The sequence below is a fragment of the Varanus komodoensis genome, unplaced genomic scaffold, assembly GCF_004798865.1.
Source record: "Varanus komodoensis strain SLA01 unplaced genomic scaffold, ASM479886v1 scaffold6_1, whole genome shotgun sequence".
NCBI classification, from domain to species: Eukaryota; Metazoa; Chordata; class Lepidosauria; order Squamata; family Varanidae; genus Varanus; species Varanus komodoensis.
Window position 1 is genome coordinate 2,822,024 of NW_025336345.1, and position 18,457 is coordinate 2,840,480.

Sequence of the window (18,457 nt, forward strand, 5' to 3'; positions counted from 1 at the left end):
ATTAGAGCTGGGTGCAAAATGCCTACCTGCAGAATTAAAGAATCTTGGAACCTAAGAATTTGTCTACATTACCAGAACTGAATTGGGTTCACAACCCTTTCACACAGAATTTTGCTCCGGGTTACCCAAACTTACTTTGTTTCAGCAGCCTAATTTAGATAGGGATCATTTTTTCCTGCTATTCTTAAACAATCTGTATTCAGAAACCCTTGCTAATCTGTTACAAAATACTAAGAGATTTACCTGTAGATCCCAATCTACTTTCTTCCCACCCCTGATTTAGAGAATTACCTGAAAGAGTTTAGCAATTTCTTTCTTTATTTACAACTTTTATATCCTGTCCACTACAGGGTTGGTCTTACAAAAAAGCAGAATAGAGCATAGCAAAATAAGCTGAGATTTTCTTCTTGTTTCCTCCCTTCATTTCCTTTTTCCTAACTTGGGATTTTATTTTGAAATAATAGTTTAACAATGGAAACAAGAAAAAGGAAGCGTGCAAGAAATTCCACAAATCATGAGTTAAGGGGAAAGGAAATTCACTTACTTTATTTTGGATAAGGTTGTGAGACAGTTAAGGAAACAGCTAAGAAAAGCTCACTATGGTTGCTTAGGAGACTTCTGAATATGTGCTAAATATGACTTCTTTCGTATTAACTTCTCCACTTATTTTTTCCCTCCTTTCATCAGAAAATATTGAACTGATAGCACCGTATCTGGCATGTCCCCCTTCATCTGTTCTACTAAATGAGACCCCTGGTCCCTTATATTCCAATATTAGTTCTACTTAGAGTAGATCGATTGAAACAGATTGTACTTAAGTTTAACTAATGCTAGAGGAATAAATACAGCTCCTGGCACAACAAAAGGTTGCTTGCCAATAGGGCAAGAGTTACAAGGCAATCAGAAGACTAGCATGTGACCTGAGCTCAGCACTGCTTCCTTCTGCACTCCACCACACGGTCTTACAAAGTCCCTTTCTTCACCATGCAACCTGAAGGTATTTATATGCATTTTGGTGACAGCCAACATAGATTGCCAAAAAGGATTGCAGCGATTTTCCACAGCATTGCTCTGGACCAATTTAAAGATTACAAGCTCCACATGGAGGCTGCCAGAAAGTATTTTCATATGGCAGCAGGCCACCTGGCAGGCATAACATTTAGAAACCATTTCCAGTGGACCCGAGGTGGATTGCAGCTGTAGCTGTGGAGGCACTTTACAAGGCAGCAGCCAGAGGAGAAACGGAAAAATAGCAATAGCAGCAGCATGTTTGCTGCTTACAGTGATGGGAATTAAAAATGTAATATTCAAGTGGTGACCTGAAAAAAGAGTTTAGCTGTGTGTTGGAGTTTAGCTGCATTCAATTAGAGTGGCAGCTGAGCACTGAAGTACATGCTTTACTTGGTTCCATTTCCACTCATAATTATATGCAGAGCCACCTGTGTTAGACTACCCTTTAATTACTGATTGCTTGTACGAAGCAGTACCCTTATTCTTCTTATTAAAATAAATTTAGACCACTTGTGCAACAATCATCATGACTGATGTCAAAGGAACAACGGGGTTGCTTTGGTTAATGCTTTCCCAATCAAAACTTGGTAGCTCAGGAGACTCAATTTGGGTTGGACATTATGAGAAGCACCTTCATGGCAAGAGCAGTCTGACAATGGAATTAGTTACCTGGAGATGGTCAAGCAGGGGCTAGACCCCTGTTATTGGGGGAAGTTTTTGCTCTGGATTTCCTGCACCAAGCAGGGAATTGGATTAATCATCAGCAAGCTACTTTTCAATTCTGTGACCACACGATCCTCCTTGAGTGTGTGTCAGGGTGGTGCTAGGTACCAAAACGTTTCAGGGCCCAGGCCTACAGGACAAACAAAACAAGGCAACCCTCTTGTGGCCAGTAGGACCTACTGGGGGAGCACTGTGTTATGAAGGGGTGAAAAAGGGACTGGTTCTGAAAAATGGTTTGCAGAATGCTGCCAAGGCTAATCTAATTGCCAAAGTGCTTTGAACATGGGCTGCGTTGCAAGATGGTTGTAAAGAATATGAACAATTTAGACCTTGGAAATCTGTACATATCCATTTCTTCAAGAATACCATACTCAGTCAGCACAAAAGCTATCCTATGGTCTCAGGGGTCACTGGATTGTTCAGGAAAAATCCTCCAAGGCTATGACCTCAGAGCATTTTGTTTTTTGTTGGTGCTTCTCACTCCCAGCCATCATGGTTTCCATCCCATGGTCAGAAGTTTCAATTCATTGGGGACATCCTGGTGTGTGGGATGAGGGAGCCTTCTCAGCCTTCCTTCCCACCTTTCTAGAAAACATGTAGATGCACACAAGAATACATGTATTTTTTTCCTCCCACTGCCAGTTTGCAATCATATTGGAAAACCACTGCCTGCAATTGGAAGGAGCTATTTTTCTTCATGTGATTAATTTCTCTAAAAAGATCTTTGAAAATATATTTGATGGGGAATTAATGGATGCATACGGTTGCACCCTAAGTGTGGAAGTTTTTAGGAATGGTTTCAGTGAATTCCACGGTAAAACCTCTCAATGTTAAATCTAAAAATTGCCTTACCTTTTCTGACAAATTGTGTCAGGACATTCTGTACTTGCTAATCCTTTCACATGAATTGTAGTGGCAAATACTATGAACTGTCTGTGCACGTCTGTACTTTGATCATGTATCTTGCCCCAGATTGTATTTCCTACCTGGGACTTTCTGATGCTAAAATTCTCTTATACGCTAAGTAGTAAATTTATGGTTCCGGTAGCAATTTATGGTTCCAGTATTTATTATTTATTTATTAAAACATTTTTATGCCACCCCATTCGCCCAAGAATGTCAGCTGCGTCCGGGATTGTATTCCCACCCTTCTGTGTCCTAGCAGAATACTGAGGAAGAAAAGGATACCAACCAGTATAATTACTGGGCTCTAGCCCTCCATCCAGTGATACATTCCATAAGGAAGGAGCAACTACATGGCTAATGGCTGCATTATTTTTTCTGGAAAGAATTTCATTTGTGTAATATACACAATATCAGAAAAGAGCTATGTTGATGATATATCTGTGCCTCTACAGGCCACAAGTACACCCAGGCAAGAAGCAATACAGGCAGTAGCTGGCTGTGGCTTGTCTCTTTAACGGCATGAGGCCCTAATTCCTGCAGCACTAAATCCACCTTGCACTTCCGGTCTGTACCTCCTGGAAGGAAACACACACCTGGGTACAAGGGCAGGCACAGGCACTGCGGTGCGTTCTAGTGGCGCCATCTCATACTTAGAGAAACAGGTGACGTCCACCACTGCTTTGGAATCTCCCTCTGCCTGTTGTTTCTTTCTCTTTGCTATTTGCAGAAGGCTAATGATCACCTCTTCCCTTCGTTGTCCATGCAGCCATGGCCAAGGCCTATTATTCTTCAGCTCAATTCATAAATGTTTTCCACTGCATGGACACTAGCTTCTGAGACATGTGGAGTCCCTCCAGCCTCTGGACTTGAGAAAGCTGTCTGGCTGCAAAAAAGCAAACAGGTACAAATATGTGATGTAATGAGATACTGTCTTTAATATAACAACATTAGGAATTTAAGAACTTTTAATGTCCTGCCATGGGTAAGCATGAGGGATGATTTAGCATATTAGTGCTCAGGTGTTCTTGGCCTTTGCCTTCTATGCACCTATTCCCCTCAATCGCTGTTTGCATATTGCAGGCTTCCAATTTTTACCTAATTGGACAAACACAGCCTTTCTGCTTCAGTGGAAGTAAGAGAATAATATCCTTTTGGCTTGCAGTTCCAGGGCTTGCTTAGGATAAGAAAACCTTGGTGTGTGTTTGTGGTGGGGTATATAGCTGGTCACAATACAAGACTGCCATTCTTCATTTGCCTTTGGATTAATAAATAGTACTACCCTAGCATAAGAGTAGGTGAGAACATAACTATTCATTTGACAGAAAACAGGCTCCAGAGTTCAGTGTGAATCTTCAGGCATTCATTCTGGAATGTGTAAAGAACTTGCGGGACTACTGCTGGCCAAATTCCTGAGCTGAAATATGATTGACTGAGTTGGAAGTGGCTGCAGGAGGAAGCACCAAAACAGGAAAAGTGTGTGTGTGGGGGGGGGGGGGGGGGGGACATGAACTTATTCCCTACTCCCAGTTGTTTACAGAATCTTTAGATTTTCTTGTGATCCTCTACTTTCACGTCTGTGTCAAAGAACACTTTTGGTGAACTTTTGTAGAGAAGAGAAAATGCAAAGTGTATTTATACAAGCAAAACAAAAACAACGTTTTATTCATGCGTGGAATGTTATTCTTCTATAACAGTGCCACCTAGAGGTCATGTGGTTGAAAATCAGGAAAAGAAAAGCTCACCAAAAAGTGGAAACAGCCAAATAACAGCCTCATGTAGAAAAACTCACAGTTCCATTCCAAATTATATCCAAACTCTGAAAGGTTCTGTCCTGATTAGGAATGGACTAGAAGAATTGTTTTCTGAATCCTCAAAACTGAACTTAACTCAAGAACTAAACAAAAACCAGGCAACTTGTACTGATAATTTCACAGGTTGAACTGAGACTTCTCTGGTGAGGCAAGCTGTCGTGCCCCCTGCAACTTACTGTTACAGCCACTGTTTTTCCACAGCACCAGTTACTGGAGAACTCTTCCCAGCAGTGTCCCCCACCACACACACACACACACACACACAAGCCCATGGGAATGGCAGCCTTGTTCCCAGGGATTTCTAGTCATCAGGAAGAGCTCTATATGCCAGGGGGATATCTTCACTTTTAATTGTCTTGGCAGTAGATCCTTGTTTCATTTCACTGCACACACTCTCACACACAAGGAGGAGGGTGAAAAGTTCTCAGCCCAGGAAAACAACAAAATTAATGACACAAACCCAAAAAACAAACATAAAATAAACAAAGACAGAACAAATAAATAGCACAAAAAGAAACTAAACCGAAACCAAAATACAAGAGATACATAATGACACAAAAGTGGGTCAGGACAAGAACTTTTCAGCCCCCCCCCCCCAGTCTATATTATATGTATGTATGCGTATTTAAATACTTGGTTGATTTATTTTTCAGGCTAATAATCTTGCCTGCCTCTAGGGTCGGCTTGGCTGCTGTAGGCTACTGTTTATAAGTGGTTGTTGGCTTCTTTGGGTCCTATGAACATGTGGCTATAACCATACTGGATCACAACAAATTGTGGCAAGTTCTTAAAGAGATGGGAGTACCAGACCACCTTATTTGTCTCTTGAGAAACCTATATGCAGGTCAAGAAGCAACAGTGAGAACTGGACACAGAATGACTGATTGGTTCAAAATTGAGAAAGGAGTTTTGCAAGGCTGTATACTGTCGCCCTGCCTATTTAACTTATATGCAGAGCACATCATGAGAAAGGCAGGGCTAGATGAATCACCAGTTGGAATTAAGATTGCTGGGAGAAATATCAACAACCTCAGATATGCAGATGATACCACTCTAATGGCAGAAAGTGAAGAGGAACTAAAGAGCCTCTTGATGCGGGTGAAAGAGGAGAGTGCAAAAGTTGGCTTGAAACTCAACATTAAGAAAACTAAGTTCATGGCAACCGGTCCTCTCACTTCCTGGTAAATAGATGGGGAAGAAAAGGAGGTAGTGATAGATTTTATTTTCCTGGGCTCCTGGGGCAGACTGGGACTGCAGCTGAGAAATTAAAAGACACTTGCTCCTGGGGAGGAAAGCTTTGGCAAATATAGACAGCATACTAAAAAGCAGAGACATCACCCTGTCAACAAAAGTGCGTATAGTCAAGGCTATGGTTTTCCCAGCTGCAATGTATGGCTGTGAAAGCTGGACCATAAGGAAGGCTGAGTGCCAAAGGATTGAGGCTTTTGAATTGTGGTGCTGGAGGAGACTCCTGCGAGTCCCTTGGACCACAAGGCGATCAAACCGGTCAGTCCTAGAGGAGATCAACCCTGACTGCTCTTTAGAAGGCCAGATGCTGAAGATGAAACTCAAATACTTTGGCCACCTAATGAGAAGGAAGGACTCCCTGGAGAAGAGCCTAATGCTGGGAACAACAGATGGCAAAAGAAGAAGGGGAGGCAGAGAATGAGGTGGCTGGATGGAGTCACTGAAGCAGTGGGTGTGAGCTTAAGTGGACTCTGGGGGATGGTGGAGGACAGGAAGGCCTGGAAGAATGTTGTCTATGGGGTTGCGATGGGTCGGACACGACTTCGTGACTGACTAACAACAACAACAAGCAACAAAACTTTCCTTGGAAAATGTAAGTTTCTGTGTGACACCAGTGTTGACCTTGCATCTTGTAATTTTACCAGAATTTTAGTAAGTTTCCTGGAACCTAGAATTAAAGTAAAACAAGGAGAGTAATTACCTTATAGTGTTCCTCATCTTCTGCTTCTTTTGTCGATAGCCTGCATGATTTCCAAAACAACACAAATCTTAACAGCAAAGAAGGTAAAAGGCAGCTGAATAATTAGTATAATATAAAGGAACTACCAAAAGCACTTCCTTATGTTATTTCCCCTTTCAAAGTATCATAATATAGTGGTCTGCCCTCCCCTGTCCCTTTGCTCGTTTTTCACATTGCAATTAAAAACACTGATGTTGCTAGTGAAGAATTTTTTGAATATATTTACTCTAGATCAGAGCACTGAATGTTCCAAAATAAATATTTGGGAACTAGTACAGCACTTGTCAAGCTGAAGATACTATGCAAATATTTTCAGGTTTCAAATGTTGTAGCAACTTAATGTGAGAAGTTCTTTTTTATGTTGGGACAATGGATATACATGGAAGAAGTTAAGACAAAACCAGTCCCTGTCACCCCAAGGCCAGATTATCAGAAAAGAGGACAAGTGAGCTGGATTAGAATTCTGACAAAGGGATGAGAGACTTTAAACTTCGTTCCTCAGTATGGTTTCATCCTCCCCCCACACCCAAACAAACAACCATTTACATGAATGCCTTGGTTGCAAGAGTATTCACTGCACTTCCCCTGTGCAGTGCACACAACCAGGTTGTTGAGGTTCAGTAGAAACTACATGCACTTCTGTAGAAACTACATGGCCAGAGATCTGTCCTGGGAGGTTCTGCCTTCTTCTCCTGAGAGATTAGGAGGGTGGCTACTCGGAGGAGGGCCTTCTCTGTGGTGGCACCCCAACTATGGAACACACTCCCCATGGAGCTTCACCTGGCGCCTGTGCTTTTTTCCTTTTGGCACTAGGGGAAAACCTTTTTATTTTCCCACTGTTTTAATTGCTAATTGTCTTGATTTGTGGTTTTTATATTTATTATTGGATGCTGTGCTACTTTTATCTCTTTATCTTATTTTATTGGTGTTGTTATCAGTGATGGGACAGAATATGAAAGTTTTAAATAAATAAATACAATTTCCCAGCTTATGGAAGAATATAAAAACAGAAGATTTTTAATGATACTTACACTTGAATAGCAGGATCACGGTGACTAAGAATACTGCACTTGCTCCAGCACTAGCACATATAACAGTCCAAGACTTTTCTTCCTTCCTTTGCTGTTTTACCATTGTGGTAATATGTAAAGAAATATTCTGCGAAAGCACACATGTCAGCAATAACCACACCACATAGAAGTAGAAAAGTCATCTATACTAAACTGATTCAAGCAAGCACATGTACATATTAGAGATCTCCTTTCAAGCAAGATGCACAATGTAAGGTAGTTCAAAACAGAATAAATTGGGTTTAATGGTAAATTAATCAAACTTGAACTTTCAGTTTTTCAATAATATTTATCAAAATATTCATCAAAATATAGTCAAATGTATATGAAGCTGCTAACGTGAAGGTTTCAGGCCCAGCACTAAATTTACTATGGTCCATGGCAGGAGAATTCTAGAACAATAAACATCATTCAATTTAGTCCGAATCAAAGGCTCTGAAGAGGTATACTTCATTCATCCCACTGCTATTTCTGATTCTTCTTCTGAGAAGCATGAGGCCTGTCCATGAGGCTTTTTCACTGACAGGAATTCACTGCTGTATGCCTCAAAGAACAATCTGAAATCCAGTACAGGGAAGACAATGGAAGGAGCAGATGGAATAAAGGTAAGCATTAAGCAGGAAATTATATGCATTTTTCAGTTATGAATGCTTGGGTTAACTTATTGCTGGACCTAGAGAGCAAGCGATGATGCCAGAGGCTTCACAGAAAAACTGGTTTGAATTCTTTGAACATTTTACGAAAGTAAACCCATACAGGTATTCCCAAAAGCAGTTCCAGGATGCCTGCGCCCACAGTTATGCCTGCCTTTCCATATCAGAGGCAGGAAAGATACTTACATGTGGTAGAAACTCTGTGCTGGATGTTGATTTTCTTTCTACAACAGAGTGGGATCCAGTGAAGCCTGAAGTAGTTGGGTGAACTGATGCAAAACCAACACATTGGTTAGTACATTTTCCACATGATATCTGAATGGTAATGTCTCATGTCATTTGCATGAATTTAAGTCTAATGGTCTAGCTGAAAATGAGAATTAAGCACACTTAACTTTAACTATTTTATTTATTTTTCATTCCTCTCTTTCTCTTAGGTTTATTATGTCATTTCACAGCATGCTCTACCACAGTCTCTCCTCTGCTAGACCTTAGAATTCTGAGCTAATCCATTTGACTCTGCCCAGTGTTAAGCCAGTTATATGTACTGTACCGTTTGAATCAGCCCTTTCAGAGAAAAAGTTGTTGTTGTTGTTGTTGTTGTTGTTGTTGTTGTTGTTGTTGTTAAACAATAGATTGCTTATCATGAGTGAACATTATTTCAGAAGACACAGGAACCAATTTGCTGTTATGTTAAGTTAAAACACAACCCTTTTCTCCATCAATACAATAATTTCTGGCCTGGTTAAAAAATTCCACAAGACCACAGTTATGGAAAATAAACTGTGCACACTTGGTAGTGAGCCCTGTCTAAAGGGATTGCTTGCTTCCAGGTAAAAGTGCATGGAGTTGAGCTGTACCCCCTAAAGCCAAAATATTAAAAAAAAAAAAAACCCGGAATGCATTAGGCATATGGATGGAATGACCCAAATCAAAACAATGATTTGGCCCTCTTTTTTCAACTTTCCTATTTATTCATGTTACTCTTGTCCTTTCTCATGATCCCCATGCTTTATGCTCACAACAATTCTGTAAAGAGCTTGGGCTGAGCAAGAATGACTGATCCAGAGTCAAGCCCCAATGCTCATGTTAGAGAAATGATCCCTCCTGGGTTAAGTTCCCATGTCCTCCGCCACACACTTATCTGGTTTCATGCCATTTCACCTAAAACAAAATCTTTAGAGAGATTTCACTTCTTCATGTAAGGGGAAGTGTCACTACTATCTGGAAGTGGTTAGAAGTCAGGCAGACATAATTCATCAGAAACTCATCATAACTTATGTTGAACCTCCCCTTAAAGAACTGACACTGTCAATTTTGTCTTAAAAGAACTATCATTTTACCAAAGCAACACTTGCTTACAGAGAAACTCAGGTTGCAAAATTGTGATGCCCCAATCTGATTACAGAATCATTTTACTGGTGCTCAGCCGAGGAGTAAAAGTGCATGTACAACCAGGGTGGGCAATCTTTTTCCCATTCAGCTTCCATTTGGGTCAGCCATGCTGTTACCACACCTCTGGTGCCAACAGTTCTACCAAGCAAAATGCAAGCCTTTTTCAGACAATGCCCTCTGATTATTTTTCAAACCCCAAGAGTAATTTTGGTATTGCTGTGGGTCATATTGACTTGTGACCAGCTGTTGTAAGGCCTTCAGTTGGTTGGGCAAGTCACTGATTCTTCCTGTGGGAATGCTGTACCTAGACATTTGGGTACTGCTTACAAGAGAATGGCTATTGGGTTGCAAAACCTGAATTTGAGCTCTACCTGTAAGTCTGGGTCAGGTTATTCACAGGAAATCCCATCCCAGGTATAAGTAGAATTAAGCAAATGGTAAAGGTCCCAAATTGGTCTCTTGGATAAGGTAAATGTTCTAAAAATGGATATCTTATCTAGTGTATATACATACAGTGTGGTGTAGTGGTTAAGAGCGTGTGTCTGGGACTCAGGCGATCTAGGTTTTAGTTCCCGTTCAGCCATGGAGCCAATTGGCTGACTTTGGGCCAGTCACAGACTCTTGGCCCAAGCTACCTCACAAAGTTGTTGTTGTGGGGATGAGATTGAGAGCAGGAGGAGAAGAATGGTGTAAGCTGCTTTGAGCTCTTAGAAAAGGTGGGATATAAATCTAATAAATAATAATCCAATGGGACCACTCCATAAAGCCATACCAGTTTGAGCAAGGGTAAATCTATACCATTGCCCCTCTCAGAGTTTACGCAAAACACACTTACTGCTGTAGGAATACATACTGATATATATAGCATTGTTTCCACTGTGCAGAGTGTGAACTTCTGTCACAAATGTATTTGCAGAAGAAGGCAGAATTCAAAAGGTGATATGCAAAGAGGAAATGGCCCCTTAAAAAAAGTTGTACGGTTTTTCATCTATGGGAAGGAATGGTGATCACTTAAAAATGGGGCAGGGAGTGACAGCCTCTCTCCTCCCCTCCTGTGTACACCACTTGCTGTGGTGATAACTCTCTCAAGCAGGAGAGAGCTATTCATCCTCTGCCTGTGAGCTGCTGGTTTACCTCCGTGGGGCCATAATGCTGCACGGGTCTCATTCAGCATGGCTTTTCTCATGTTCTTATGAAGCTAGAGCCAGGCATACTCCCATTTCACGTCACCCACATGCAAACATAGTCCCTGTCCTGATTTCCCAGGTGTAAGCGCCACTGGAATCAATGAGATCTACTTCTGAGCAGACATGCATTTCAGGGGAAGTATCATAGCATTTACTCTCCATTCACTGGGAAAGTTGGGGAATGGAGGAGGTGGGAGAGCAACTGGAGGGTCTCCGCAGAGCTGCTGCTGCTGTTGCCTCAATGCCTGATAGGACACACTAGTGGCTTTCCCCACTAGCCTTCCACCCGACTCAAGCCGCTCCAAAACAGTAGCAGGGGTTTAGCATGCACTGGGGGGGCGGGGGGAATGCAACCTATAAAAAAGTAGGGATGTACCTGGTCCGGAGACATCTGGGATATAATGGGAGAAATAGCATGAGGAGGAGGGTTTGGGGTGAGCATCATGAGACACACCAGTGAGCCAGACATTACACGATCAGTAAAAATGCCTCCGATAAACCCAGACCAGTCACTTTTATGGGTATGGCTGGTACGTGTCAAATATTCATCAGCAAGAGCACAGTTTGTTGTTGAAGATGAATATTTCTGTCATTGTAATTTTTGTTATCACAGCTAGTATAGTAGCAATGGAATTACAAGTACTGATAGGGTTGCAGAAAGAGGTGCTTGTGTCATTTGCAAATGAAAAGTATCATGGGTTCAGCCACATCAAAGGCTGCAGTACTTCTCTTGTGCCTCTCACACATCCACCACTGAGCAGGTATAATAGATCAGGGGAAAAATAACTATTCATTGCATGTGGCAAAGTAGCCCAGCAAGAAATATTGCCTAGAAAGCAGAGGTCAGATTTTGTTCTGGCTAATTAATTGGATCTACAAGGTTTATATGCAATGAAGGCATAGAAAGAATAATACAAATTCAGGATCAACAGAGAACTTACAGCCTAACAGTAGATATAACCTGGATATATAATCAATTTCTGCATCATTATCCTCCATGCTATAAGAAAGGAACATTTATTATATGGCAACCTCCTATTACTACCCTGAGTCTCAGTAGAGATCATAGTCCATTTATATACAGTACATACCTGGCACTGCAGATGAAGGCATACCCAAGTGCCCTGAGAAAGAAACCAATTTTTAAAATTCCAGTTACATTTTACTGTAATCAGCAGTAGCCTAAAGCAACAATATTAATATATTTTTGAACTTAGGCTTGAACTAATAGAGCAGAGCATTATGGTATGCAGCCACTAGTCATTGAGAAAGTTTGCCAAACTTGGTGTGGTCTCCCACACCAGTGTGGAGTGTGGCTGAGCCAAAGCTACGTAAACCTATCCATCGAACATCCAGTGGTATCTCCCAGTAGTATCTTCCAAGGAAAGGAGATCAGCAACTGCCTCAGTTTTCGTTCTGGGCCTAGCTTGGTCATAGCCCAGCCATCTGCTCCCTATTGAAACACAGTCAAACGGTTCCTCCTGCAGAGGGTTTTGGTAGGCAACCACGCTCCACTGTTTGCCTGGAAAACTGAATAATCTCTACATACCCAATGTTTTTTATTTAATTAATTTCTACTCCACCTAACAATTCACAGCAGCAAGTATGCACACATATATATTAAAACATACAAATTGACAATACAAGATTTAAAATCAAATAAAAAACAGAAAAACAACAAATATTGGCTCCAAGTTATGCTAGAGCTGTTGGTTGGTTGGTTGGATTTTTGGATCGACCAAGAATGGGAATTCCTAAGTACTCAGGGAGGAGAATAATTCTAAGAAAGTAGAAAGGTAACAGCTTCAGTCTCAGTGCCCCCTTTTCAGGCATGTGTCTGGAGAGACTGACATTTGTGGATTAAGGAAATTTGGTGACTGGGTCTTTTAGGTTTATGAGACTCAGGAAAAGAACACCCTCCACCCTCACAGATGGTGCAGGAGGAAATGAGCAGCCTGTGGCTCTGAGGTCAGAAAATGGACCTTGGAGACAGTGTTCTGCAGATGGGGATGGTGGGGAGTAAAGCTATGTCAAGATATGATGTATACTGATGATGCCTCAGCCTCCCCTGTTCATCAGTGTTATATCCCACGGTTTTATGGATGAGACCAGAGACTAGTTGGAATTTTCGAGAGGGGATTTATTACCTGCAGGGACCACACTCGTCGGAGTGCGGTCCCGAGCAGAAGAAAGCAGCTTTTTTATACTCTTTTACAACTATGCAGGTGCTTGAATAACAGCGAACAATAGGGGAAACACACTGAGCCCCATTTGCACATTTTTCATGCTAAAGCAAGCAAGCGAGGGTACAAGGGCATAACATCTGCGGTTATGCTTGAGCGTAGCCTGATTTGTTGTCAGCCTTGCGTAGCGTGCACTTTCGTTGGGGTTCTTGTTCTTACGCGAACAGGACACCCTGATCATGCTTTTTACCCGTGTCGAGCCATGCCCTAGCTGCATGTTCGATTAAGAGTGGGGTTACAACAATCAGCAGGTCCAAAATTGACTAAGTCTTTTGCTGGGTGGGAAGAGCGACCTTCATCTCTGCAGATCTTCTGCCCTCCATTGGATGCCTGTAGTCCTTTGCATTCAGATGATTGTGAGCAGCCACTTTGGACTATGCTCTAAGATGATTTCATTGGGACTTTAAAATTGTGAATAATGCTCTTAATGTTTTAATATGGTTGCTTTGCTTTTATGTTTGTATGTGTTATTGTTTGCATTTTTGTAGTTGTATAGCACCATGCTATTTGTGGAAAGCCAAGGTATCTATGGTATGACTAAAACATAAATATATGATTATTAGTCTGTGATACTGAGGTTCTGTTTTAACTATAATAGTCCATAGCTTCATATATCCATCTTTCGTAAAAGTCAGTGTTGGGGACTGGAAGAGAAATGTAACAAATTTGTTGGGATAGCCAGTCCACATAGCAAAAACTCCAAATCTGTTTTCTGAAAAGTTAGTAACATGTCAAACAAAGAACTAACACTAATTTAAATACATGGGGCATATAAAATGTGCAGATATATCCAAGATGGAAGTGTTCTGCTCACCTTTCTGAAGCACAAGTTTAACATCTGTTTTGAGATCATTGAACAGACCTGGAATCTCCACACGGCAACAATAAGCCCCCGCATCTTCATCCTTGACATTCACAATGGTCAGGGATATATCCCCTTGAGAAACATTTCCCAGGAGATGGTACTTGCTGGATTGCCCATATATCTTCTGCTGCTCATCAATCCAGACTATTTCACCAGAACATCTAAATACTGGACAAGGCCCTTTCCCCCAACATACGCTTGTGGTCCCATGTTTCTCAACAGAATACTGGCAGGGCATGGTGATGTTCTGGCCCAGTCTTCCTTGTACTAGACTCCCAGCACTTGATGTTAAGGCTGTAAACAAAGAAGATGCAGTTACCAAAAAGGACTGGGATTACTACAGCAAATAATATAGGCAAGTCAGTATTTGTAAAAAGGTCTGCATCTCTACTGTTTTTCTCAAGCCCAGTATAGGGATAAATTGGCCACTTGAAAACATTCTGCTCAGGCGCATGTTCCCACATCTTTCATTCTCTTGAATGAAGACCAGAAAATGAAGGGAAACGCACCCAAGTGTCCTCTGTGGTATCAAACAGAGAAGACTTCCTGCCCAAAAACTTAGTCATTTGTGACAATGTAACCTTTTCTTAACTCATGTAAAGGTTACACTTTAAAGAGAATGTTCATCTTCTATACTTCATGGAAACTCTGCTTTCGATATGCCTGGCATGCCAAGTAAAGCAGAAATACTTAGTTCTTTCCAAATATGATATTGTTACATATCTGCCATTCAGGGACAGGGCACACTAGGGAAAAGAAGGATTTTAAGCATCTCAGCAAAGGAAATGGTTTTCAGCCCAAGGCAATCTATTAGAGTATTCTAGGCAAATGTTTGCCTTGTTATCTCTGATTTCATAAGTTTAGCACAGGCAGAAGTGGATCACAAAATAAAGCATAAAGCATAACATCAACAACATTATTTATACTCTCAAATCATTGGTTCTGGTTTTTATCATTGTTATCTGCAAAATTTTATAACATTTAGGCTTGTTCTCATGCTTTTATTTTTACTTTGAACCGTTCTTATGTATTGCTTTATCACAAACAGCAGGATAAAAATTCAAGAAATAAATATAAAATGAAGAAATTAACACTGAGCCCTCTTACAATACCAAACAAAATGAAAGAAGATCCCTTTAAAAGCAAGAAATCATTTGGATTTCTTAGTACCTCATTTGTTCATTTGTTTATGAAATAGCATTGACATCCCCATCAATAATAAATAGGTATTTTTGCTCCCTGGACTTAAGAGTCAAGGACAAAGTCTGTTGGCCAACAAAAGAAATACCTAGATGCATGGAGTTTCTTATTTTGAACTTATTTAAATCAGAGCACCATCATGACTGCTGACACAAACATGTTTCCTTAGAAACGAGCACCATTTTGTTTTTGAAAAGAAGAATACCTATTTAACTAAAAAGAGTAAAATGAGTACATTTGAAATATGGTGCCGGAACAGAGCTTTGGATTTCCCTGGACCAACCGAAAGACAAATTAGTGGGTCCTAGATCAGATCAAGCGAGAACTTTCCTTAGAAGCAACAATGACAAAACTGAGGTTGTCATACTCTGGGCACATCATAAGAAGGCAAAACTCCCTGGAGAAGACAATAATGCCATGGAAAGTCAAAGGCAGAAGAAGAAAAGGAAGGCCAAATATGAAATGCATTGACTCCATAAAGGAAGCCACAGCCTTGGATTTACAAGAGATGAGCAGGGCTGTCATGAATAGCATATTTTGGAGGACTTTCATTTAGAAGGTCACCATAAGTCAGAGACAACTTGATGGCACAGAACAGCAACAGAATGACATCCATAACCATGTATATGTCCAGCTGACCAGCCTGGCCATAAAAGGTCTGTGCTTGTTTCTGTTTTCAAATAAGCAGACCGAACAGATGCTGTGGTTAATAGCCTCAGCTCTGATGGACCTCTCCATGCCCTTGCTGACCAAGTGCCAACCTGGCCCCGTTTGCCACTGCCACTTCAACTGCCACCTCTGGTCCCCCTTGTCCCACAGAACCCTGGATTTTGCCCCAAGGTGAGCCCTAGCTGTCTCAATGATCAGACTATCGGTCCATGGCAATTTATAGCAAGTATTAATAGGTTATAAAGACCACATTTATGGATAGTCTAGAAAGGAATTATCCCATCGTGGAGCTATCGAGTATACCTCCAACCCTGAAACAGCAGAACCGGAATAAAATCATCAATAGCCATCTGTCTCATTGTCATACAAAACAGAAATGCCTGCTATCCGAATGTTAATAACAGAAAATCAGGATTAATAAAAAAAAACAAAATATGGCATACTGTTGATGCTGAATTAACATCAGATACTAATGCTAAACTAGTTTCCTGTATTCATAAAAGATCTTACCATATGCAAATAACATCAATATAGGAACACTCTATCATTCATGCATGCCAGACCAACTAAGGCATAAGTCAATGGAAAACACTTCCTCCTCATACATCTGAGACTGCAGCCCTAAAAGACTGTATCATAAATCATGCTTGCTAAATGTCTGCCTTTGAAGACAAAGCATTTCATCTGTGCAGCAATACTATAGGAGTCTGAAGTGGTGACTTTACAGAAGTGTCACCCATTATTATTTATAATGCTATTAATATTTGGTTACCTGTAAACACCATCAATAGGATCCATTTCAGGGACAAATAAAGAAACATGATGAAGGCTGGGATGGCAGGCTGCCTTGTTACCTCTGCAAATGTGGATTTAATAGAATGCTCTGCTTCAGCATTTCTGACTTCTCTAATTTCTGGTCTGCAACTATGTGAAATGAGTCACAGCTCAGTGGTAGAAGCCCCAGTCAAGCTTTTTTCTTCCTGTGGTTACTCAGTTCAGTGCTTTCTGGTGTGTGATGGTGATCTAACTGTAGAAGTAGGAAGTATTGAGGCCTTGAATATTTCACTGGTCAGCTGTAAAAATAGACCATCTCTATGCTTTGAGAAGGCAATTAGTGCATATTCTTGAGAAGACTCGGGTGTAATAAATCACATCTAGCTGTGATATAAATCACATCTAGCTTTGATTAGAGAAATAGAAACTGGACCAGTTTCTATTTCTCTAATCAAAGAAAATTAGAAAAGCAAGAGACATGGGGGAGGGTTGGGCTACTACTCCTAGGGTTCGGGTTTGTACTAAATTATTCTAATTTATGCATTGTTGTGAACTTCTCAGACAGCTTTGGCTATTGGAAGAGAATAGTGATAGTGATTTTTAAAATAAATCTCTTTCTAATTCCAGTGAGTATGGTTACTTCCAGCTGAACTTAATGTTAATTTCAGTGCCTTTGGCAAAGTGACTGGCCACCGAATTAGGTGAGAAGCCTGCAAGAGAGGGCAGCAGGCTGCACTCTGATCCAGTTAGCTGTAAGGCATGGCGCCCCTTCTTTGAGTTCAGAGGTGGTGGGAGGCAACTGGTAAACTGGTACATCTGCAGGAAGCCAAGGTGGAGTTCCTTGCTTTCTTCACATGGCATCTCTAGCTTGTGGCACTGGGGCTGCTCACAAGAGCAGAATCTGGCTCCTCAGCGATATTAACTTGCTGTTCAGCTTATCCAGTTCCATGTTACCCAGACAAGTTATTTCAACAGAAGCTGATGACAACTAGAAATGTTCTGTTTTTGTAGCCTCATCATTTCTTCATTTGATCCCCAACTTGTGCAAGTGTTTTAAGAAGACTGGCAGAGACCGCAACTTCCTCCTCCTTCCCTGTCTTTCAGAACACTCCCAAGTCCAAGTCACCGTTCGCTGCTCATTTCCCTGCCGTGTCACTTATCCCGAAGGCTGCCCTCTCTGTACGACCTCTTCTTTCCGCTTAGGGCATGGTTTCTTTCATGTTAACCCCTATTAACAGTGTTACAGGTAAAATACTGTATCTTGAATTGTTTTGTAGATTTTTATTCCACAGTTTTGTTTTGATTAGTTTGTTGTCTGTCCTAAGCCCAAACTGTTGCATAGGAACTAAGTCAAAAAAAAATTAAATGGTGTGCATAAAGAAACATGCAAATTATGCACAAATGGCTAGCTGTGTTTATTTAGTTTATTAAATTCAAATCTCCCTCCACAGAAAGGGAGATTCTTTTTCCATTCTTCTGATAATTGGCAAGATTTTCATGACCGCCCCTTCATGACCACCCCTCCTTTTGTTCATCAGAGCATCTGCTTTAGAAATGAATGCTTTACCTACAGAGTGATCCAGGGTGGCTGCCTCTAACCCTCCAAGCTCAAAAGACTGCAGACCCCCTATGGACAGCAGGAGAAGTGCAGAGGCAAGATAACTTCCATGTGTCCTTTGCCCTCCGATTTCTGCCAGCTGAGTGCCTTGGACTGGCTCATCGGGAGAGGAGCCGGAGGCACTGCCAGGGTTCTTGATAGGTGGGTGGAACCTCACTCCTCCCTTGCCTGCCCCTCTCAGCACCAAGGCCAGTCTTCGCACATCAGAGCTTCCGCTGGCACAGAACGAACCGCGCTGGCTGTGAGGGCGGCGTGAAGGTGCTCTGATGTTGGAGTCCCATCTCCAGGCTCAGAGTGCTTTTCCTATAGCCATCTAGGCAGCATCCAGTGTCCATAACACGGTGC

General features: G+C 41.4%; 1 protein-coding gene across 1 annotated transcript; it reads right to left on the reverse strand.

Moving 5' to 3' along the window:
- Window positions 1-2,525: 2,525 nt before the first annotated feature.
- HAVCR2 (hepatitis A virus cellular receptor 2) lies at window positions 2,526-16,592 on the reverse strand. Its single transcript, XM_044451072.1, has 7 exons — window positions 16,493-16,592; window positions 13,801-14,145; window positions 11,835-11,867; window positions 8,348-8,430; window positions 7,470-7,596; window positions 6,400-6,439; window positions 2,526-3,523 (listed from the first exon to the last, which is right to left on the reverse strand). The coding sequence occupies exons 1-7, from the start codon at window positions 16,539-16,541 to the stop codon at window positions 3,430-3,432; spliced, it is 771 nt and encodes a 256-aa protein (XP_044307007.1). The 5' UTR covers window positions 16,542-16,592; the 3' UTR covers window positions 2,526-3,429.
- Window positions 16,593-18,457: the final 1,865 nt, after the last annotated feature.